The sequence below is a fragment of the Oncorhynchus keta genome, chromosome 34 (genome assembly GCF_023373465.1).
Source record: "Oncorhynchus keta strain PuntledgeMale-10-30-2019 chromosome 34, Oket_V2, whole genome shotgun sequence".
Classification (NCBI taxonomy): Eukaryota; Metazoa; Chordata; class Actinopteri; order Salmoniformes; family Salmonidae; genus Oncorhynchus; species Oncorhynchus keta.
Window position 1 is genome coordinate 37,032,936 of NC_068454.1, and position 24,494 is coordinate 37,057,429.

The 24,494-nt window shown below is 44.6% G+C and overlaps 1 protein-coding gene and 1 long non-coding RNA gene across 3 annotated transcripts in view; both read right to left on the reverse strand.

The window, feature by feature from the left end:
* The window catches only part of agps (alkylglycerone phosphate synthase), a 52,186-nt gene extending 31,804 nt beyond the window's left edge, over window positions 1–20,382 (reverse strand). Inside the window, exons 1-9 of one of the 2 annotated variants that reach the window (XM_052493782.1) lie at window positions 20,119–20,382; window positions 13,187–13,276; window positions 9,743–9,833; window positions 9,529–9,649; window positions 9,213–9,290; window positions 8,000–8,071; window positions 7,672–7,751; window positions 6,323–6,403; window positions 52–177 (exon numbers count right to left, since the gene is read on the reverse strand). In XM_052493782.1, the coding sequence (XP_052349742.1) occupies window positions 52–177; window positions 6,323–6,403; window positions 7,672–7,751; window positions 8,000–8,071; window positions 9,213–9,290; window positions 9,529–9,649; window positions 9,743–9,833; window positions 13,187–13,276; window positions 20,119–20,324 (945 nt within the window). In that variant the 5' untranslated portion in view covers window positions 20,325–20,382. The remainder of the gene's footprint in view (window positions 1–51; window positions 178–6,322; window positions 6,404–7,671; window positions 7,752–7,999; window positions 8,072–9,212; window positions 9,291–9,528; window positions 9,650–9,742; window positions 9,834–13,186; window positions 13,277–20,118) is intronic. The other variant, XM_052493781.1, reaches the window with a different exon arrangement.
* A 1,665-nt stretch (window positions 20,383–22,047) lies between these two features.
* On the reverse strand, window positions 22,048–24,023 carry LOC118366493 (uncharacterized). Its single transcript, XR_004821965.2, has 2 exons — window positions 23,650–24,023; window positions 22,048–22,761 (listed from the first exon to the last, which is right to left on the reverse strand). It is a non-coding gene; the product is annotated as an uncharacterized LOC118366493 (long non-coding RNA).
* Window positions 24,024–24,494: the final 471 nt, after the last annotated feature.

Below are 24,494 nucleotides of genomic sequence, written 5' to 3' on the forward strand. Positions count from 1 at the left end.
AGTCTCCTAGTAGGATCAGAGCTCGTCAGAGAGAAGAGGGCGGACACGTACCAGGTCCTCGATGTTGCCGTATACGTTCTTCTTCATGCCCGATGCCCTCGTGGCCACCCAGCCTCCTAGGGAACTGAACTCCATGGAGTCGGGCTCATGCCCCGTGCAGTAGCCGCTCTCGTTGAGCTGCGGAGGACACACACACAACAGAGAAGTACACTCATTCGTATTCATAGGAGCACACACTGTAGGTGGTTAAAAGAACTCAACCACTAAAAGCACAAGAATTTGGTATGAAACCAAAACGGCATGAGACAAACAAAACTCCTCTTCCATTGTTGGATTCAAATCGTGGGATCGTTATGGGGCTTTTGTGATCAAAATTCTTGGCTTGATGACATCACACACGTTTTTTTTTTTTTACAACGGTCTAAAATAAACCGACCAAAATAAAGGTGGAGGAGATAGTTTTGGATGGTGGGCTGGCCACTGGTCTGACAAGGCTCTACGCTGACCTTTCAGGGAAAAAAGGAGAATGCCATTTAGGAGCACAATGAAAGATATTTGAGGTAATAAAGCTGTAGAGCCCCTGCGGCAGGCAGCCATGGCCCTGGTCTGCTCTAATGGCTCCTCTCTTCCGGGTGACGTGAGGAGAGTCAGGCCGTGTTTTATGGCACTGCTCTCCCCGACAGGCAGCTTTCAATACTGAGCCATCTGCTCAGTCAAAATGGCCTCTCTCTATATGCAAAAGTGGCGCCTGTTTGAGATGCAGCACACGCATTCCTCCACATCAAACACTGGCTCCTTCTCCATTTTTTTTCCTGAATTAGCTTCATGGTGCCATCTGCTCATCGCCCGAGCCTCTACACTTCACTGCTCTGCTGTGGAACATAGTTACCCCTTCTACTCCCATTCAGACCTGCCGAGCATGGTCTCTCTGTACTCCCAGTAAACAACTAACCCAGGGTGAAGAGGGATGGTCTCTCTGTACTCCCAGTAAACAACTAACCCAGGGTGAAGAGGGATGGTCTCTCTGTACTCCCAGTAAACAACTAACCCAGGGTGATGAGGCATGGTCTCTCTGTACTCCCAGTAAACAACTAACCCAGGGTGATGAGGCATGGTCTCTCTGTACTCCCAGTAAACAACTAACCCAGGGTGATGAGGCATGGTCTCTCTGTACTCCCAGTAAACAACTAACCCAGGGTGAAGAGGGATGGTCTCTCTGTACTCCCAGTAAACAACTAACCCAGGGTGAAGAGGGATGGTCTCTCTGTACTCCCAGTAAACAACTAACCCAGGGTGAAGAGGGATGGTCTCTCTGTACTCCCAGTAAACAACTAACCCAGGGTGAAGAGGGATGGTCTCTCTGTACTCCCAGTAAACAACTAACCCAGGGTGAAGAGGGATGGTCTCTCTGTACTCCCAGTAAACAACTAACCCAGGGTGAAGAGGGATGGTCTCTCTGTACTCCCAGTAAACAACTAACCCAGGGTGAAGAGGGATGGTCTCTCTGTACTCCCAGTAAACAACTAACCCAGGGTGAAGAGGGATGGTATCTCTGTACTCCCAGTAAACAACTAACCCAGGGTGAAGAGGGATGGTCTCTCTGTACTCCCAGTAAACAACTAACCCAGGGTGAAGAGGGGTGGTCTCTCTGTACTCCCAGTAAACAACTAACCCAGGGTGAAGAGGGATGGTCTCTCTGTACTCCCAGTAAACAACTAACCCAGGGTGAAGAGGGATGGTCTCTCTGTACTCCCAGTAAACAACTAACCCAGGGTGAAGAGGGGTGGTCTCTCTGTACTCCCAGTAAACAACTAACCCAGGGTGAAGAGGGATGGTCTCTCTGTACTCCCAGTAAACAACTAACCCAGGGTGAAGAGGGATGGTCTCTCTGTACTCCCAGTAAACAACTAACCCAGGGTGAAGAGGGGTGGTCTCTCTGTACTCCCAGTAAACAACTAACCCAGGGTGAAGAGGGATGGTCTCTCTGTACTCCCAGTAAACAACTAACCCAGGGTGAAGAGGGGTGGTCTCTCTGTACTCCCAGTAAACAACTAACCCAGGGTGAAGAGGGATGGTCTCTCTGTACTCCCAGTAAACAACTAACCCAGGGTGAAGAGGGGTGGTCTCTCTGTACTCCCAGTAAACAACTAACCCAGGGTGAAGAGGGATGGTCTCTCTGTACTCCCAGTAAACAACTAACCCAGGGTGAAGAGGGGTGGTCTCTCTGTACTCCCAGTAAACAACAAACCCAGGGTGAAGAGGGATGGTCTCTCTGTACTCCCAGTAAACAACTAACCCAGGGTGAAGAGGGATGGTCTCTCTGTACTCCCAGTAAACAACTAACCCAGGGTGAAGAGGGATGGTCTCTCTGTACTCCCAGTAAACAACTAACCCAGGGTGAAGAGGGGTGGTCTCTCTGTACTCCCAGTAAACAACTAACCCAGGGTGAAGAGGGATGGTCTCTCTGTACTCCCAGTAAACAACTAACCCAGGGTGAAGAGGGATGGTCTCTCTGTACTCCCAGTAAACAACTAACCCAGGGTGAAGAGGGATGGTCTCTCTGTACTCCCAGTAAACAACTAACCCAGGGTGAAGAGGGATGGTCTCTCTGTACTCCCAGTAAACAACTAACCCAGGGTGAAGAGGGATGGTCTCTCTGTACTCCCAGTAAACAACTAACCCAGGGTGAAGAGGGGTGGTCTCTCTGTACTCCCAGTAAACAACAAACCCAGGGTGAAGAGGGATGGTCTCTCTGTACTCCCAGTAAACAACTAACCCAGGGTGAAGAGGGGTGGTCTCTCTGTACTCCCAGTAAACAACTAACCCAGGGTGAAGAGGGATGGTCTCTCTGTACTCCCAGTAAACAACTAACCCAGGGTGAAGAGGGATGGTCTCTCTGTACTCCCAGTAAACAACTAACCCATGGTGAAGAGGGGTGGTCTCTCTGTACTCCCAGTAAACAACTAACCCAGGGTGAAGAGGGATGGTCTCTCTGTACTCCCAGTAAACAACTAACCCAGGGTGAAGAGGGATGGTCTCTCTGTACTCCCAGTAAACAACTAACCCAGGGTGAAGAGGGATGGTCTCTCTGTACTCCCAGTAAACAACTAACCCAGGGTGAAGAGGGATGGTCTCTCTGTACTCCCAGTAAACAACTAACCCAGGGTGAAGAGGGATGGTCTCTCTGTACTCCCAGTAAACAACTAACCCAGGGTGAAGAGGGATGGTCTCTCTGTACTCCCAGTAAACAACTAACCCAGGGTGAAGAGGGGTGGTCTCTCTGTACTCCCAGTAAACAACTAACCCAGGGTGATGAGGCATGGTCTCTCTGTACTCCCAGTAAACAACTAACCCATGGTGAAGAGGGGTGGTCTCTCTGTACTCCCAGTAAACAACTAACCCAGGGTGAAGAGGGATGGTCTCTCTGTACTCCCAGTAAACAACTAACCCAGGGTGAAGAGGGATGGTCTCTCTGTACTCCCAGTAAACAACTAACCCAGGGTGAAGAGGGATGGTCTCTCTGTACTCCCAGTAAACAACTAACCCAGGGTGAAGAGGGATGGTCTCTCTGTACTCCCAGTAAACAACGAACCCAGGGTGAAGAGGGATGGTCTCTCTGTACTCCCAGTAAACAACTAACCCAGGGTGAAGAGGGATGGTCTCTCTGTACTCCCAGTAAACAACTAACCCAGGGTGAAGAGGGGTGGTCTCTCTGTACTCCCAGTAAACAACTAACCCAGGGTGAAGAGGGGTGGTCTCTCTGTACTCCCAGTAAACAACTAACCCAGGGTGAAGAGGGATGGTCTCTCTGTACTCCCAGTAAACAACTAACCCAGGGTGAAGAGGGGTGGTCTCTCTGTACTCCCAGTAAACAACTAACCCAGGGTGAAGAGGGATGGTCTCTCTGTACTCCCAGTAAACAACTAACCCAGGGTGAAGAGGGGTGGTCTCTCTGTACTCCCAGTAAACAACTAACCCAGGGTGAAGAGGGATGGTCTCTCTGTACTCCCAGTAAACAACTAACCCAGGGTGAAGAGGGATGGTCTCTCTGTACTCCCAGTAAACAACTAACCCAGGGTGAAGAGGGGTGGTCTCTCTGTACTCCCAGTAAACAACTAACCCAGGGTGAAGAGGGGTGGTCTCTCTGTACTCCCAGTAAACAACAAACCCAGGGTGAAGAGGGATGGTCTCTCTGTACTCCCAGTAAACAACTAACCCAGGGTGAAGAGGGATGGTCTCTCTGTACTCCCAGTAAACAACTAACCCAGGGTGAAGAGGGATGGTCTCTCTGTACTCCCAGTAAACAACTAACCCAGGGTGAAGAGGGATGGTCTCTCTGTACTCCCAGTAAACAACTAACCCAGGGTGAAGAGGGATGGTCTCTCTGTACTCCCAGTAAACAACTAACCCAGGGTGAAGAGGGGTGGTCTCTCTGTACTCCCAGTAAACAACTAACCCAGGGTGAAGAGGGGTGGTCTCTCTGTACTCCCAGTAAACAACAAACCCAGGGTGAAGAGGGATGGTCTCTCTGTACTCCCAGTAAACAACTAACCCAGGGTGAAGAGGGATGGTCTCTCTGTACTCCCAGTAAACAACTAACCCAGGGTGAAGAGGCATGGTCTCTCTGTACTCCCAGTAAACAACTAACCCAGGGTGAAGAGGGGTGGTCTCTCTGTACTCCCAGTAAACAACTAACCCAAGGTGAAGAGGGATGGTCTCTCTGTACTCCCAGTAAACAACTAACCCAGGGTGAAGAGGGATGGTCTCTCTGTACTCCCAGTAAACAACTAACCCAGGGTGAAGAGGGATGGTCTCCCTGTACTCCCAGAAAACAACTAACCCAGGGTGAAGAGGGATGGTCTCTCTGTACTCCCAGTAAACAACAAACCCAGGGTGAAGAGGGATGGTCTCTCTGAACTCCCAGAAAACAACTAACCCATGGTGAAGAGGGATGGTCTCCTGTACTCCCAGAAAACAACTAACCCAGGGTGAAGAGGGATGGTCTCTCTGTACTCCCAGTAAACAACAAACCCAGGGTGAAGAGGGATGGTCTCTCTGAACTCCCAGAAAACAACTAACCCATGGTGAAGAGGGATGGTCTCCCTGTACTCCCAGAAAACAACTAACCCATGGTGAAGAGGGATGGTCTCCCTGTACTCCCAGAAAACAACTAACCCAGGGTGAAGAGGGATGGTCTCCCTGTACTCCCAGTAAACAACAAACCCAGGGTGAAGAGGGATGGTCTCCCTGTACTCCCAGAAAACAACTAACCCAGGGTGAAGAGGGATGGTCTCTCTGTACTCCCAGTAAACAACTAACCCAGGGTGAAGAGGGATGGTCTCTCTGTACTCCCAGTAAACAACTAACCCAGGGTGAAGAGGGATGGTCTCTCTGTACTCCCAGTAAACAACTAACCCAGGGTGAAGAGGGATGGTCTCTCTGTACTCCCAGTAAACAACTAACCCAGGGTGAAGAGGGATGGTCTCCCTGTACTCCCAGAAAACAACTAACCCAGGGTGAAGAGGGATGGTCTCCCTGTACTCCCAGAAAACAACTAACCCAGGGTGAAGAGGGATGGTCTCCCTGTACTCCCAGAAAACAACTAACCCAGGGTGAAGAGGGATGGTCTCCCTGTACTCCCAGTAAACAACTAACCCAGGGTGAAGAGGCATGGTCTCTCTGTACTCCCAGTAAACAACTAACCCAGGGTGAAGAGGGATGGTCTCCCTGTACTCCCAGTAAATAACTAACCCAGGGTGAAGAGGGATGGTCTCCCTGTACTCCCAGTAAACAACTAACCCAGGGTGAAGAGGCATGGTCTCTCTGTACTCCCAGAAAACAACTAACCCAAGGTGAAGAGGCATGGTCTCTCTGTACTCCCAGAAAACAACTAACCTAAGGTGAAGAGGCATGGTCTCTCTGTACTCCCAGTAAACAACTAACCCAGGGTGATGAGGCATGGTCTCTCTGTACTCCCAGAAAACAACTAACCCAGGGTGAAGAGGGATGGTCTCCCTGTACTCCCAGAAAACAACTAACCCAGGGTGAAGAGGGATGGTCTCCCTGTACTCCCAGAAAACAACTAACCCAGGGTGAAGAGGGATGGTCTCTCTGAACTCCCAGAAAACAACTAACCCATGGTGAAGAGGGATGGTCTCCCTGTACTCCCAGTAAACAACTAACGCATGGTCTCCTACAGGTGAAAGGATGGGAGTTGATTTCGTGGCCATCTTACCATCTTAATGACATGAGCCTTTCATGGGAAATGATTGGGTATGAAATGGTTTAGAAACGTGAGCTCTGACGAAGGCAAACCACTTACTAATCTCTCCAGATCCTGACCGATGATGCCAGCTTCAACGTGGGCGACTAAATTCTTCTCGTCGATCCACAAAATGCGGTTCTGCAGATGCAAAGACAAAAACTCAGGAGGTCAGAAAATGTCACTGCTTTGTTCGCTTCTACCACTAGAACAAACAAAACAAGCTCTTGGTTCGATGCCTTATGAGTTGAGCCCAAATGAAAAGCAGGCTCTGTATCCGATACATCTGCTACAGGTTAGAGAGAGGATTTTTTATTCTAATGCAGTTGCATTGACAGCAAATACTCATGGCTGTCCTCCAAAGTCTACCTTCACCCATTGAATCACTGCCTTAAAATACATTCCAGTTGTCTTACTTCTAAACGCCAAAACAGGTCAGTGTGCAGCATTTTGTAACGACTGTGAGGAGAAAACAGATTCTGTAGTGACCACAACATCTACCAATGAGAAAGGCAAAAACCGCCCAACCTCTTGTTGCTTGTTGAAGACGCGGGGGGTGTTTCAGTAGCGATTCCCAACAGCGAGGTGAAGCACACATGTGGAAGGCATGACTAGAGGACTAGGCCATGGGGAGGACACAGCATCAGTCAGATAGATTCCAAAAGGTTAACCTCCTTTTAAAAACATTCAGTCCAGCATATCCCCCTCTCGTTTCAGCCTCTCCAGGAACCTCCTGACCCAGCTTGAGCTCCCCTCCCAGAGCCATCAATCATTCTCCAGAGGTAGTAAAAGTGTCTGCTGCTGTCATACACAGCCTTTCATGTGCCTCCCTCAGACCCGCTACCCCCCGTGACCCTTGACCCAGCGCACTGGTCACGAGCATTTACGTCACCCCCTCAGTGGCTGCTGGACTAGCGCTGTCCAGACTGCCAATATATCACCTGGGCAGAGAGTTGTCCAACAGCGCCGTGGTACAGTACTGCTATTAAATGCTGTTTCCTATTGGGTATCCTTCACCAACAGTCATTTCTCTGAGGATAGCTTGGCAAATTATTGCCACAGGATTCTCCCAAAGTTCAATAATGAGAGTGAGTCTCGGCTGGAAGTCTGAATGAGCTTTGGTGTGGATATAGGAGCATCCTCTGCTGACCGCTACCTTTCCTGTCTGCACATCTACAGTTTAGTTCTAGACTCCAACATTCACAGCAGCAGGAGCTTCTAACATCCAAAAGAAAGAAACCCCGGCTTACTGTCCCTACTCAAATATATATTGTCAGCTGATCGTACTATGCAAGACATTATACTGTCATATAAAATGAGGAAAAGCGTAAGTCGTGTTGAGACAAAATGCCGAGCAGAGCAGAGTGCTGTATGGGACACATGTCTGTGTGCAGCTCTGATTCCCCCACCATCTGTGAAGTATCCAGAGAGACGATGCAGCGAGTCTCCTCCGGGGGGCACTCTAGAGCACTGGTCACACTGGTCCCTCCTGGAGGAAGACAGGAGAGGGGTTAGGGCCTGCAGTTCTCCCGGACCAGGTCGCATGACCAGGAGAGTACTGCTAGGACCCGGAGCAGACTTATATGATGAAGGCATGGCATAACAGTTATCATTATCAATCTGCTCGTAAATCAGTTGTTACATTTGGGAGATTTGCTTTTTTTTTTTTTTTTAAGCAGATATTATTAGAATTAATTGTACTATAGAGTTTACAAAACATTTTTTTGAAAGACTCACCGCCGTACGGTATCAAACAAACATTGTGCTTGCATGCCAGCTCCACAATTTTCACTACGTCGTTGTGGCAGTCTGCGGAGGCAAAGAACACCGCAACAATTTTGGGATGGACATTTTATCCCATGTCATTATATAACACACAGCCATAAATTAGTGTTGGGGACGAGAACAAGAGTACTCATGTGGCAAAGGGACTAAGAAATGCCACATAAACCATCAGCCTCCAGAAAGCAAACATTCACATAAGCCCTGGGCTATTAGAGCAGAGATACAGGGAGAGACAGGGATAGACAGGGATAGACAGGGATAGACAGGGATAGACAGGGAGAGACAGGGATAGACAGGGAGAGACAGGGATAGACAGGGAGAGACAGGGATAGGCACGGGGGGGCTTCCGGGGAAAGATGTCTCTGATTTGGCTGGGGCTATTCCTGAGATGGAGCCAGAGAGCATGAAGCCCGGGTCTCTGGGGTGGGGTGTGGGGGATCAATGCGGACAAGGTGCTCTGGCCAATCCCACATCCATTCACACTGGTCCCCTGGCTGAGTGACTGAGGGTGAGGAGACAGAGCAGAAAAATCCACCTACATGGATCAGCTTCACTGGGCCCTCCCTCGCTAGGCCAATGAGAAATGTCTCCGTTCCGACACACTCTGCCGTCCAATTAAACAAAGGGCTTCGGTGTGAGAATAAGAGTTCACAAGACTAACAACGTTCCACTTAAATATACAACCATACTAAAGTAACTACACTGGCATTGATGTTTTACATCACTGCGACTAGAGGGGAGTGCAATTTTGTGTGGATTTGGAGAGTTTAAAATTCAGGGGATGTTCCAATTTGAATGCTGCTACAGGAGCTTTGTGATTTGCTGGCCATTTGGGAGCCGGCTAATCAAGTTCCAGCCATAAGTCAACACTCATTTACATTATAAAAATAGTGCCGGCCATACCTGCAGTGAACCAATCTCAGTGGCGTAATTCATGGGGGTACTGTGCTGGGCCCGGCCGTGGTGTATTGGATATCAAACGCCCTCCCCCTGACACTTCTTATTAAGCCTCCGCTCATACATATTAATATCCCTACACCTCTGCAGAGATTAACCCTTTAAATCATCTAAGCCAGGATGGAAAGAAGCAATGTGGGAGAAGAAAAAAAAAAGAAAAAAAATCTAAACAAGGACCGTTTACAATAGTAGTGTCGCAAAAACTCACTGGGCCACACCACCATGTCCGGAACCCGCTCAAATTTCTTCCCTTCTCTGAGAGCAAAGATTTCATGTAAGCAATGACCTGTTAACATAAGAGAGAGAAAAATGTTATATACTTAGTATACTACGAAAAAGAACAATTATGGTTGTATGATCAGTATAATTAGTGTGATATTGACGGCTTCCTCTGATTCAGGCTGCTTATGTCCTACGTAAAAACAAAAATCATGATCATGATCACAACATTCAGTGTCTGTGCGAGACCCCTCCAGACTACACCCATCGCCCTGGAAGACCACAGCCTTCCCAGCATGCCTCACCGTGGGCACGGAACACCCTGTCCTCAGCCTCATGGGAGAAGGGGATGCCCGTGGCCTTCAGGTCCTCATTGAACGCCTCGTTCAGACTGGCCGGTGGAACAGCGCTGGCATTCAGGGCGGGCTGGGACAAAGACATGGGAGGAGGAGCCATTAACGGACTGCTGCGGTCATTGGAATTCAATAGGTGACGAGGGTTGAAAACATTGTCACTCACTGTCGCGGGGCTTTTATGGTTCACACTGGCGCCAAAGGTGTTTTCAAACCAGTCCTGCAAACTGGGCAGGACCATCCCGCTTAGCCTATACCTGCAATGAACAGAAACACACAGGTTTAGAAGGAAAGTTCCCTCACAATTGACCTCTGACCCAATCTGTAAACATAATCCCTCAGACCTAGGTGTTATGCTGGGAACTGGTGAAATATACACAGAAAACCCTGTCCGACTGTCATTGATGTGACGCCAGTGTGTAGTGGTCGGAGCTGAATGAAGATATTAGGCGAGACCAATGACAGCGCTGTCCGTGCCGTCCCCGTCACGCCAGCCTCTGTGGACTTGAACCGCTGGCACAGCAGAGGCCAGCACATCAGGGGACTGTAGTCTGCCTTTGTCCAGCAGACCATGAACACACACTCCTTAATGAAAAAGCCTGTCACAGAGGACAATTCTCTCAGGAGGAGAGGAGAAATCTCTGACTTTCATTCCTTCCACCCAGCCACGCATATGTAGCACCCAGAAATAATTCAAAAGAGAAGGCACAGAATGGAAAGAGGTGGTTGATACAATTTAGAACCTAGAATAACAGAGGAACCATTTCCTGCACAGCATCCTGTATAATCCCCCCTTACGCAAACACAGCTTAACATACAGCACAGCAGAGTACAGCATGCAGTCTACAAGACCCCTTTGATTTGAGTCTGACAGGCAAGGCTTTGTTCTTCAAACTATACATCACAAGTACAAAACACTAAGGCCCATCTCTGCTTTTATAATGCGATAGATAAAAAGGTGTAAAACAACGATCCATTTTGCTGCCGGTGTGAACTGAACACATCCTCAGTCACTAGAGGCAGAGTGGAGATAAAAGGCTTCTCTACATAATCATTTCCGACAGCACTCGGCATATTTCTTCAAATGTTATATTGCACACATTCAACCATCAGAACTGTTGGCAGACACAGAACTAAAAAGCCCAGTTAGCCAATCTATGGTCAATGGGAAGAAGTACAAACATTCCATTCAAGGCTATGATCCGTGTTTCCAACGGGGAATTTCAAATCACCGATAATCACACTAATTGACCTCTTATGTCTGGGACTGAATTGAGGCAAGATATGCAGGATACAGATACGAGCCACTAGATGGCACTAGCACCCCACTCTAAATTAGGATCTCGAGGAGGTTTCCACTAGATAGCACAGCCACAATATCAAACTGGTCTATATCGTAAAAATTCATGACCACACAAATGTGCTTTTGGGTCTTAATTTAAGGTTAGGCATAAGGTTAACAGTGTGGTTATTGTTAGGGTTAAAAATCACATTTTCAAAAGAGAAATTGTAGAAATAGGCTGAGTTTAGGACTTTGTGGCTGTGGTAACTAGTGACGACCCAAGGAGGGGAAGGTTTTACAGTTGAAGTCGGGAAGTTTACATACACCTTAGTCAAATGCATTTAAACTCAGTTTTTCACAATTTCTGATATTTAATCCTAGTACAAATTCCCTGTCTTAGGCCAGTTAGGATCACCACTTTATTATAAGAATGTGAAATGTCAGAATAACAGTAGAGAGATTTATTTATTTCAGCTTTTATTTCTTTCATCACATTCCCAGTGGGTCAGAAGTTTACATACACTCAATTAGTATTTGGTAGCATTGCCTTTAAATTGTTTAAGTTGGGTCAAACATTTTGGGTAGCCTTCCACAAGCTTCCCACAATCAGTTGGGTGAACTTTGGCCCATTCCTCCTGGCAGAACTGGTGTAACGGAGTCAGGTTTGTAGGCCTCCTTGCTCGCACACGCTTTTTCAGTTCTGCCCACAAATTTTCTATGGGATTGAGGTCAGGGCTTTGTGATGGTCACTCCAATACCTTGACTTTGTCGTCCTTAAGCCATTTTGCCACAACTTTGGAAGTATGCTTGGGGTCATTGCCCATTTGGAAGACCCATTGCTCCAAGCTTTAACTTCCTGACTGATGTCTTGAGATGTTGCTTCAATATATCCACATAATGTTCCATCCACATGATGCCATCCATTTTGTGAAGTGCACCAGTCCCTCCTGCAGCAAAGCACCCCCACAACATGATGCTGCCACCCCCGTGCTTCACGGTTGCGATAGTGTTCTTCAGCTTGCAAGCCTCCCCCTTTTGGCTCCAAACATAACGATGGTCATTATGGCAAAACAGTTATATTTTTGTTTCATCACGCCAGAGGATATTTCTCCAAAAAGTATGAGCTTTGTCCCCATGTGCAGTTGCAGACCGTAGTCTTTGCTGGAGCAGTGGCTTCTTCCTTGCTGAGCGGCCTCTCAGGTTATATCAATATAGGATTTGTTTTACTGTGGATATAGATACTTTCGTTCCTGTTTCCTCCAGCATCTTCACAAGGTCCTTTGCTGTTGTTCTGGGATTGACTTGCACTTCTCGCACCAAAATACATTAATCTCTAAGAGACAGAATGAGTCTCCTTCCTGAGCAGTGTGACGGCTGCGTGGTCCCATGGTGTTTATACTTGCGTACTATTGTTTGTACAGATGAACGTGGTACCTTCAAGCATTTGGAAATTGTTCCCAAGGATGAACCAGACTTGTGGAGGTCGTCAATTGTTTTTCTGAGGTCTTGGCTGATTTCTGTTGATTTTCCCATGATGTCAAGCAAAGAGGCACTGAGTTTGAAGGTAGCCCTTGAAATACATCCACAGGTACACCTCCAATTGACTCAAATGATGTCAATGAGCCTATCTGAAGCTTCTAAAGCCATGACATCATTTTCTGGAATTTTCCAAGCTGTTTAAAAGGCACAGTCAACTTAGTGTATGTAAACTTCTGACCCACTGGAATTGTGATACAGTGAAATAATCTGTCTGTAAACAATTGTTGGGAAAATTACTTTTGTCATGCAAGGTAGATGTCCTAACCGACTTGCCAAAACTATAGTTTGTTAACAATACATTTGTGGAGTGGTTGAAAAACCAGTTTTAAATGACTCCATCCTAAATGTATGTAAACTTCCGACTTCAACTTTATGTAGTGGAGTGGAGAGTGCAATCCAGATTGAGAATGTGTTCAATCCAGATTGAGACTGTGTACAATCCAGATTGAGACTGTGTACAATCCAGATTGAGACTGTGTACAATCCAGATTGAGACTGTGTACAATCCAGATTGAGACTGTGTACAATCCAGATTGAGACTGTGTACAATCCAGATTGAGACTGTGTACAATCCAGATTGAGACTGTGTACAATCCAGATTCCAGATTGAGACTGTGTACAATCCAGATTGAGACTGTGTACAATCCAGATTGAGAATGTGTACATTCCAGATTGAGAATTCCATCACTGAATAATGGATACATTCATATTTACAGATCATAATACATATCATGTTCTTCATGAGAATAAAAAAAATTGGTTGCAAATGTTGGGGACAGTATACTGTACCTTTTGCCTGTGAATTCTGCTTGACCCTTCTTATTGAAGAGGAATTTGGAGTCACTGTACCCCCAGCCATTCCACTTCATAATCTCCTGCCTTGGGAAACAAACAGTTGAAGTCAGTGTCATTGTTATTGTAGCAGCAGCTAATACTGTACTAATGCTGTCTGAGGTCAAAGGAGGACACAGGACAAAAATCTCAAGGCAGGAAGACAATACACAGAAGCACTTTTAGAAGGCCTTGGCCTTGCACCTCATGAAAATGTCAGACTGTCCATACGTGACATCCTGTTGCAAACAGTAGTAGTTTAAAAAGTGGTTTATTTGCCACTTATCAAACTGTTGCAATGGGGAAATGTCCTAGTTCCCTCATTTTGCTATCAGTTATTCAATGGGCTTTCCACATGGCTATCAGTAACCACACTTGCAGTATGGGCGGCTGCAGTCGCACCTAGAGGCGTAACCCCTGACAGATGACCTTCCTATGTGTACTGCACACAGCCAACCGCAGGCAGTGGTTCCCCCTAGGATGTGTTTTATCAGCAGCGGTGGGTGGGCGACGGCCACAATTTAGCAGCAGTGGTGCGCCACTACTAAATGCATATAGGGGTAACCGTGAAAAGCCGGTGGCAAAGTAACTTTGGGGAAGAAAAGCTATTCATCTCAAACACTATCATCAACAGCAATCAGACAGGGTGTGGCTTAGATCTCAGGTCGTTAAGTACATTCCCTTCAACAAGAACACTCCACGGAGAAGCATCATGATGCATATCATAGAAGGGCATTACCAAAGGTATGTCCGACAACCGGATATTCTCCTAAAATTATTTTCCAATGAAGGAACATCGTCGTCATAGGCCTAATGATAATCATGGAAGAGGACACAAGAAACAGGGTTGAGCACCGGGGAATTGTATCTCAATATCTACTACAAAATTGAGCTCTCACAGTTCAGTAATGTGCTTCTTCGTCGGTGTTAAATCACTATGCTCATCCTAAGGGAATCCTTTTCAGAAATCACCGAGTTATAATACGACATGATTCAAGATTTCCCCAGCAGACAGATGAAATAGGCCCACAACTCCTAGAAGGGACCCATGAATCACATTGGTACACGTGATGGGATGCTAACGTAGTGGAGTAAAACCATGATGAATGCCTGCCAAAACAGCCAGGCAGTGTAAATTATGAGGAGCCTGAGAAATGAGACAGACATACTCTCCATACCAGTCTGTGTGATCTCCTGTCATCACACTGGACGATGACACAACTCCACGCATCAACAAGCAGCCGAATACGGCTGTCCAGAGGTTAATGAATTTATTGTGCAATTAAATGGAAGCAACAGTGGTCTGGTCTCTGTCCCTTAGCTAACATTAATCCTAAGAGAGCTGGGGGAATCTTTTGAAAGTACTGTAATAAATATTACACACAGCATAAGAAAATGCTGATCACCAGAAACATTAGGCTAGTTCAACACCTTATTAAATTGGTAGCCTCATTTTGTGTCTGCACTCAAGTTATTCCAACAGAAAGAGACAAAAAGGTCTGACTGTTATTAAAAGGACTGGCCTTAAAAACGCCTTTTGAAACAACGTGCCCAAAAGGTATAGGTTGAAAGTAAACTCCAGAATGACATTCCAGCAGTAGAAAAACCAGTAGCCCAGCTTTGAAGTGTACAACATTCCTACACTCCAGTGAAAAGTGGGTCGTTCCACCTCAAAAAGCACAGGAAAGAGGAATGACACCCAGCATCTCAGATTGCATTCCTGCAACATTGTTTTGTTGAAAAACTTTTTGAACTCAAAAGAAATTACGCTAATTGATTGCTCCCAAATTGGCGATTTCAATTTATAGGATTCATATAAAGTTCTATAAATATAGTAACCAATATCCAGTTTGGACCAAACCTCTTAACAATGATTAAGACGTGAAGTCAAAAGACACCCACGGACCACACAAACCAAGCCCACCCCAAAGGCCAGTATACAGTATCAGTTCTCTATGTCTGACAAGTGCTATGAAGCTACAGCTAGGAGCATTGTTTCTTTACACCATGTAATGGATTCTCAGTGAATTTGGTGATGGTTATTTAGCCCTGTTCTGAATTTTTTTCTTTATTTAAGTTGTTTGGTTGATATTACCAGGTTATGACCACAAGGTGGTGCTGTTTCAGCTATTTGTTAAATTCTCAGTTTCGCTAATTTAATCAAATATTTTCATACAATTATTATTTTTTTTAAATAAAGTAACAATAAAATAACAGTAATGAGGCAATATACAGGTGGTAGAAGCAGATAATGAGCTTTTTGTACCTAGACTTGGCACTCTGGTACCGCTTGCCGTGCAGTAGCAGAGAGAACAGTGACTTGGGTGACTGGAGTCTAACACTTTTTTGGGCCCTCCTCTGACACCACCTAGTATATAGGTCCTGAATGGCAGGAAGCTTGGCCCAAGTGATGTACTGGGCTGTACGCACTACCCTCTGTAGCGCCTTAAGGTCGGATGCCGAGCAATTGCCATACCAGACGGTGATGCAACCGGGCAGGATGCTCTCGACGGTGCAGCTGTAGAACTTTTTAAAGATCTGTGGACCCATGCCAAATCTTCTCAGTCTCCTGAGGGGGAAAAGGCATTGTCGTGCCCTCTTCACGACTTTCTTGGTGTGTTTGGACCATGAGTTTGTTGGTGATGTGGACACCAATGAACTTGAAACTCTCAACCAGCTCCACTACAGCCCCGTTGATGTGAATGGGAGCGTGTTCAGCCCTCCTTTTCCTGTCATCCATGATCACCTTTGTCTTGCTCACGTTGAGGGAGAGGTTGTTATCCTGGCACCACACTGCCAGGTCTCTGACCTCCTCCCTATAGGCGGTTTCATCGCTGTCGGTGATTATACCTACCACTGTTGTGTCATCAGCAAACTTGATAATGGTGTTGGAGCCGTGCTTGGCCACGCAGTCGTGGATGAACAGGAAGTACAGGAGGGGACTAAGCCCACACCCCTGAGGGGCCCCCGTGTTGAGGATCAGTGTGGCAGATGTATTGTTGCCTACGCTTACCACCTGGGGGTGGCCCATGATCCAGTAGCAGAGGGAGGTGTTTAGTCCCATGCTCTTTAATTTAGTGATGAGCTTTGTGGGCACTATGGTGTTGAACGCTGAGCTGTAGTGAATGAACAGCATTCTCACATAGGTGTTCCTTTTGTCCAGGTGGGAAAGGACAATGTGGAGTGCGATTACGATTGTACCATCTGTGGATCTGTTGGGGCGGTATGTGAATTGGAGTGGGTCTACGGTTTCCGGGATGATAGTGTTGTGAGCCATGACCAGACTTTCAAAGCACTTCATGGCTACAGACATGGGTGCTATGGGGTGGTAGTCATTTAGGCAGGTTACCTTTGTTTTCTTGTCACAGGGCCTATGGTGGTCTGCTTGAAACATGTAGGTATTACAAACCCGAAAATTATACTTAATATAATAATAATAATATATGCCATTTAGCAGACGCTTTTATCCAAAGCGACTTACAGTCATGTGTGCATACATTCTACGTATGGGTGGTCCTGGGAAATGAACCCACTACCCTGGCGTTACAAGCGCCATGCTCTACCAACTGAGCTACAGAAGGACCCCACTTGCCAGTTGGTCCGCGCATGCTCCGAGTATACGTCCTGGTAATCCATCTGGCCCCGGGACTTTGTGAATGATGACCTGTTTAAAGGTCTTGCTCACATCGGCTATGGAGAGCGTGATCACTGAGCAGCTCACAGCTGGTTTTCTCTTTGCAAGTCCTGCCACATCAGACGAGCGCCAGAGCCGGTGTAGTAGGATTCAACCTTAGTCCTGTATTGACACTTTGCCTGTTTGATGGTTCGTCTGAGGGCATAGCGGTATTTCTTATAAGTGTCCGGGTTAGTGTCCCGCTCCTTGAAAGTGGCAGCTCTAGCCTTTAGCTCAGTGTGGATGTCACCAGTAATCCATGGCTTCTAGTTGGGATATGTATGTGCAGTCACTGTGGGGACGATGTCATCAATGCACTTAATGAAGCAGGTGACTGAGGTGGTATACTCCTCAATGCCATTTGTATGAATCCCGGAACCTAGTCTGTGCTAGCAAAACAGTCCTGTAGTGTAGCATCTACGTCATTTGACCACTTCTATATTGAGCGAGTCAGTTGTACTTCCTGCTTGTAATCAGGAGGTGAGAGTTATCATCAAGATTTTCCAAATGGAGGGCGAGGGAGAGCTTTCTACACGTCTCTGTGTGTGGAGCAAAGGTAGTCTAGCATTCTTTTCCCTCTGATTGTGCGTGACATTCTGGTAGAAATGAGGAAAAACTTATTTAAATTTGCCTGAATTAAATTCCCTGGCCACTAGGGAATTTCTAGATTAGTATTTTCTTGTTTACTTACGGCCTTATACAGCTTGTTGAGTGCGGTCTTAGTGCCAGCGTCGGTTTGTAGTGGTAAATAGACGGCTACAAAAAAATATAGATGAGATCTCTATTGGTAGATAGTGTAGTCTGCAGCTTATCATGAGCGACTCTACCTCAGGCAAGCAATAGCTCAAGACTACCTTAATATTAGACATCACGCACCAGCTATTATTGACAAATAAACACACCCCCACCCTTCGTCTTACCGGATGTAGCTGTTCTGTCGATGCACAGAAAACCCAGCCAACTGTAGATAATCCGTGTCATTGGCAGGATTGTCTCGAACTGAGCTCATCCAGTTTATTCTCCAATGATTGCACGTTGGCTAATAGAATGGATGGTAGAGGCAGGTTACCCACTTGCCAACAAATTCAAACAAGGCACCTTGATCTCCTTTTCTTTATGTGAATGATGGGGATTTGGGCCTTGTCTGGGAGCAACATTATATCCTTTGAGTCAGCCTCATTAAAAAAAAGTCTTCGTCCAGTTCAAGGTAAGTAACCGCTGTTCTGATAGAAGCTCTTTTCGGTCATAAGAGAGAGTAGTATCAACATTATGTGCAAAATAAGTTAAACAAAGTGGAAAAAAAACACAAAATAGAACAATTGGTTAGGAGCCTGTAAAACAGCATAGATCCCCTCCCACGCCATTCCTACGATATGGCCGTATACGGTTATATTTATTGAATATTGTCTGAATCCTATAAATTAAAAAAGGGCCATCTAGCTTAAATTTACCAGAGGTCAAATTATATTTCAACATAATAATGTTACAGGAATGCTTATCTTTATATGTTTCTAACTGCAGAAACCATTTCAAAACAATCTGAGATGGTGGGTGTCATTGCTTGCTGAAATGACATGGAACAACCCAAGTTCAATTCCAGAAAATGTAGGCAAATTCATCTAGGTTACATTTATGTGTACTGATAATAATGCAAGTGGTCCACAAAATTATTTCTAATTTGGATAATGGTGGAAGGGGGGCACTCAAACGAGGGAAATAGGCATAGCTTATGTCTTATTTATTGTCATAGCTCAAACAATAGTGTCCATGAACCAGCACTAAAATTACCATCCATTGGGTAATAGAGAGAGAGATTCCACCAAACCGGAAAATCAAAAATGTTAAACGCAACATACAACAATTTCAAAGATTTGACTGAGTTACAGTTCATATAAGGAAATCAGTCAATTGAAATAAATTCATTAGGCCCTAATCTATGGATTTCACATGACTGGGAAGGGGTGCAGCCACAGGACCACCCACTGTGGAGTCAGGTCCAGCCAATCAGAATTAGTTTTTTTTCCATCAAAAGGGCTTTATTACAGACATAAATACTCCTCAGCACCCTTGGCAAATTAGAAATGCTCACTAACAAATTTGTTCAAAGAATTTGAGAGAAATAAGGTTTTTGTGCATATGGAACATTTCTGAGATGTTTTATTTCAGCTCATGAAAAATGGGACCAACACTTTACATGTTAAGTTTATATTTTTGTTCTGTATAAATATGAAAGTGTCCTCTCGTCATCCTTGTCGCTTAAACATATCTGACACTAGATGTCACTACAGCACGATTGTGAAAGCTGAACAGCCCACTCGCCTCAAAAGGAATTGAGAGTCAGACCACCACAGGTCTTGGCCAATCAGATCCAAGTTTTAGGCAGAAAGTTTTACTGGTGAACTTTATCCTGACTTCTGTCAATTGTGTTGACTGGGAGAGGGTGTCCCACACCTAAATCCCAACTAAATCTGTAAAAACAACCTCTAGATAAAAATAGATTATAAGATTACATATATAACTTTCACCATCGTAATGACCACTTGTTTTCTGCTCAAGAATATAGCGTCTAATTCTGGTCATGTCAGTCAAACAGAGCTGAGATTTCCCTAGTTGTTCAGAATAGTGTCAGTATCAAAACAATGCCAGTAGCCTATTAAGCTATAGTTAACAATATAGATGTGAAATGGAATAGGCTACCTTGAAATAGTTTGAAATGTTGGCAAGCTGATCTTGTAGTTTTACATAAACTCCAGCTGCCCACTGTCACTGCGAGTGGCTAGCGGTGCTCACATAACGTTGGCAAGTTTATGACAAAATGGTACAGGAAATGATGTAGGATTGACCTCAACTCAATATCAAACATTCCTATAACACATTCTAAGCAGCCTACAACAACAACAATTAAAAAGAGTTGGATAGAATACAGTCCCGCCGCACCCACTTCTTCGATGAATGAACACTTTGTTTGAGGACCATTAACGTTGGCGCACATAGAACTGGCTAATTTCCTTCGTTAAATGAAATCGGAAATGTATGAATAATCATATGCCGAGGAGGTCCTCTCCGTTTGTAAAAGACACCAATACTGTGTTTTAATAACAAGGAAATGCATGACAGCTGTTTCATACTGTATGACAATCACTTTTAGCTACCAGCTAGCATTTCAGCGTAGCCATCCTCCATCCACTGCTATCGCATCACCACCGCCAAGTCCTACCTCTTTCTCGGCACCGTTCCTTTATTCGCTTCAGCTTTGCATTCAGTTGCGATAGTTCCCGAGTCGTCGTCCTTATGTTTCTGTAAATGCCCGGCAATTATCCTCAATCTTTGCTGTGCAATTCGTTGGCTCTCGGAGCTGTTGCTGTCTGACGCCATGCTGCTTCCGTGTTTGTGCAGGGAGAGGCAGCTGTCAGAGGTCAGCATAGGGATAGAATGTGTGTTCGAGCCGTAAGCCTAACGAAGACGACTGTAGAGTGACGTCGGGGGAGGGGCATCTGTAACAGCCACAAGTCTGACACTTTAATGGTTTTGCAACAGCAAGGCTCAGATCGACATGGCAGCGTCAACATAGCTGCTATTGTTTATAATAGTTTGTCTGTTGTCTAAACGTTTCTATATCCCCATATCACACACTCACAACTGGAAACATGTGTGTACAATTCATTGGTTAGAGTGGGGTCTCAAATATCACTTTTCATTTGTATCCCCTGTAGCTTTAGAATTGCACAAAGTTGGTTGCTGTTTCAGTCAGGTATTTGGCCACGTTTACTTGGGGCAAACAAAACACCCAAATGATTGGTAGACAAATAGTGCCTCCCACAATGCAGGTGATAGCTGCATAGTGCAGCTGGAGAGAAGCAACTGCAGCGACCATAAGACGATTTCCTCGAAACTGCATGACCTTTGATCACATGATTTTTGTAAAGTTCATGCTGTTACTGTAACCAATGGAATTGCTACTTATAAAGCTACAGTCACTGTTGTGCAGAATAATCTGTTTGCATTGGAATAATAAATTGCAACCCCTCCCAGGTTGTAATTTATTACTCCATGGTAAGTATTGTAGCATATACAATCAAAATATGTTAAAAATAATCATGTTGATCTGGACTGTCAGTTGAATTCATAGTCTGGTATGAATTTGACTGTAGTTACATTTTCCCCAGCCCCATCAGCCTTACAAACAAAGTTGCAGGGTCAGTCTGTTGCTGGATACAGACATTACAGAGTGAGCCTTTAATTAATGGAAAATGTATGCCTTTCTCTTTAACAGATTTGACTTTATAGTTTTACCACAGAATCCAGGGGTGTATTCATTACCCCGATTCTGTTGCAAAATGTTTTGTCTGTCGCAAAAGGGTTTGCAACAGGAACCATTTAGTCCAAACTGAAAACGCATTGCAACAAAAATGTGTTTTTATTGGACAAATTCAAGTAGGTCACTCCCTGTTTTGTTCTATTGCTCTGTTTGCTTACGTTTGGTTCTTAAACGGTAAACTGTTTCAATTGCAAGACGTATTGAATACACCCCAGCTCTCTAAATATTAGACCATGAATAAACTTTAAAAACACAGAAAAAATAGGTTTCATTTAAAGACAGTGATCATATTGAATGGGAACCAAAATATGCCATGTTGGTGTAGTGTTTAAATCTATGCATGTGTCTTGTGTATTGAAAGCTTTGGTTTGAAAGAACCATAATACATATAACCCCCTCCCCCTTTCCACAGGGATGCTGGCCCATGTTGACTCCAATACTTCCCACAGTTTTGTCAAGTTTGCTGGATGTTCTTTGGGTGGTGGACCATTCTTGATAACCGGAAACTGTTGAGTGAAAAACACAGCAGCGTTGCTGTTCTTGACACTCAAAACGGTGCACCTGGCACCTACTACCATACCCCATTCAAAGGCAGTTACATATTTTGTCTTGCCCATTCATCCTCTGAATGCCACACATACACAATCCGTGCCTCAATTGTCTCAAGGCTTCAAACTCCATATTTAACCTGTCTCCTCCCCTTCGTCTACACTGATTGAGGTGGATTTAGCAAGTGACATCAATAAGGGATCATAGCATTCACCTGGATTAACCTGGTCTGTCTGTCATGGAAAGTGCAGGGGTTCATAATATTTTGTCCACTCAATGTACATCTCTGAAATAGTTTTATACTTACATTCCAACAATGAATGATACAACAGACAATTATCTAGCATTCGCATGACACAATGTCAATACTCAACAGAAAATGATGAAGAAAAAAGTATCTGAATTGGGACATTCATGTTTATGGGTTTGATATGGTTATGAGATGTTTGACCACTACATTGTATGACCGAGGACAGTGAAAATGAGGTTTCAACATTTCAACTGCTGTTGTTTATCTTTCCTTCTCACGTCCATTGAGTCACATGTCCAAGTGATAGTGAGGTATGACTGGAGTCTCCATATGGCCCACTATCGTCCTATAGGAAATTATTTAACACTCTACCATGGCTTTCTGGGAGTCCATTTTTCATTAATAGTTCAGACATTTCACTCTGATGCCAATAGACCAAGTGCGTGTTTACTTATAAGCAAATACATACTACAAAAGTTGGTGAAAACTCATGAGTCATTGTCAAAAGAAAAACTTTATTCTCCCTTTTGCAGTCTGCAAGTGGCATGTGAAATAATGGTTCCACTCTCCAGATGGTAGGTTTGTTTCCCGCAGGCCGGAGCATTAACTCCCAAAACAAAGTTCTGTAATGCACTGACTGCAAACAATTAGAGTCGAAGTGTATCACAGAACTTTACTTGGAAAGCCAGAGTGCCACATCGTAGGCTATTCCTTTGTGCCAACCCATTTCACCACTCCTTCACCTGCAACATATAACAAGAGAGTGAAATGTAGTAGCTACATTTCCCATTGGTGTGCTTGCTTGGTGAACACTTTGATTTAACATAATAGTGTGGAAAATATGTAATTGAGAGAGTCGGCTTAACCTCACAACACAGTATTGAGACCTAACCGAAGTTAAATCCAACATGATTTGAGATTTTTTTTTTCATGGAATCAGTCACAGCTGAGTGATTAAAAAAAGTGCATTAAATGAAACTTAGAAGAGTCAGCCAGTAACTCTCTGGGCCTATTAAGACAACATAGAATAGAGTGAATGAGAAGCCTGCTGTTGGGAACTTAGATTGATTCTCACACTCTGCCACCAACCCACCACCACAGAAATTATTAAATCATACAATATTATACAATATGTGGGAATCAAGCTTTTCTTTGTGTTTACTTTGCAGTTCAACCTTGACTATCTTCAAGGTTGTAAAGTGAACAATTCGGGCACTTCATATGTAGAACAGATGACGTGTCTAAAGGCTCCAAATTTGGAATCCTGTATTTCTTTATGCTGAATATTTCCCTCCTGGAGTAATACACCCACATTCATTATGCAAATGTATGGCCGATTTGTTGAGTTTTTCCACAAGCCACAGACTGAAGTTTACAATTAAAATTATAAATACACGGTCTACCTGTAAAACAAGGCAAACGTGACATTTTCCACTTCAGTTTAGCATACAAGTTTATATAAAATAAAGTTTGGAGAGTTGCTAACTGCAATTAAGTTACAAAGTGCAACATCAAACAGTGAATTAAAATATGTTGGAATTCGATTAGCAGATGTGAAATGCCATAGCTTCCTATTAGAAATGTGAGAAAACTATAATAAGAAGCAAGAAAAGCAACTGATCATACTGTACCTGGCAGAAGTGAGAGCTGTTAAAGGGGGCCAGCTGCAATCCAGCACGAGGGCAAAAAGATCATAAAATGCAACAAAAAAAAAACAGTGTGCTATATACAATTGTTGCAGGACTAACTGTAAAAAAACAGGAGATTTTCCTCTTCTCCATTTCGCGGTTGACGTCCCTCGTTGGAGCCTACATACAGTGTTCGTATAGCTGGCTTCACGCCGCTTTTACCTCTTCTTCTTTCAGCCCTGTGCACAGCTGGAAGAATGTCGACGTGGAGCTGCCAAACGTGAACGCGTATTCGTGGGCGCGCTTGAGAGAAAAATCCATATAGTGTCATTTGAATTCAGATAGTGGGACAGTGGGCTGCACTGTATAGGTAAGGCATAGCTAGAGGTATAGTGAGGCTCTTTACATATACGTGTCAGAGAGCGTGGTTTAAAGACCACCACATTGCAAGACGTTTCAAACGCTGCTTATAATTGCAATGTGGTCCCAACCTCCTATTGCACTCGTGTCAGAATGTTATACTACATCGGCGCTGTCAAGGATCTCATTGTAACTTGTGTAATATTCCAGCAACATGTTTCAGCAAAGGCATACCTTATTTACTTTAAATAATGAAGACCTATACCTAAATATCAAGTTATGGATGATGGGGAGGATAATATAATGATACTCTTATTTTTTTCAACGTGTGTGCATACACAACTAGGCTATATTGGAGAATGTGAAATGTTCCGATTGTTTTGAAAATATAAATGATTGTGTATAGCCTACTTTTATGTAAAATAATATTTCATAGGCTTTTTAAAAAATAGATTGGATATCTAACCCTGGTCGTCAATTTCAAAGGC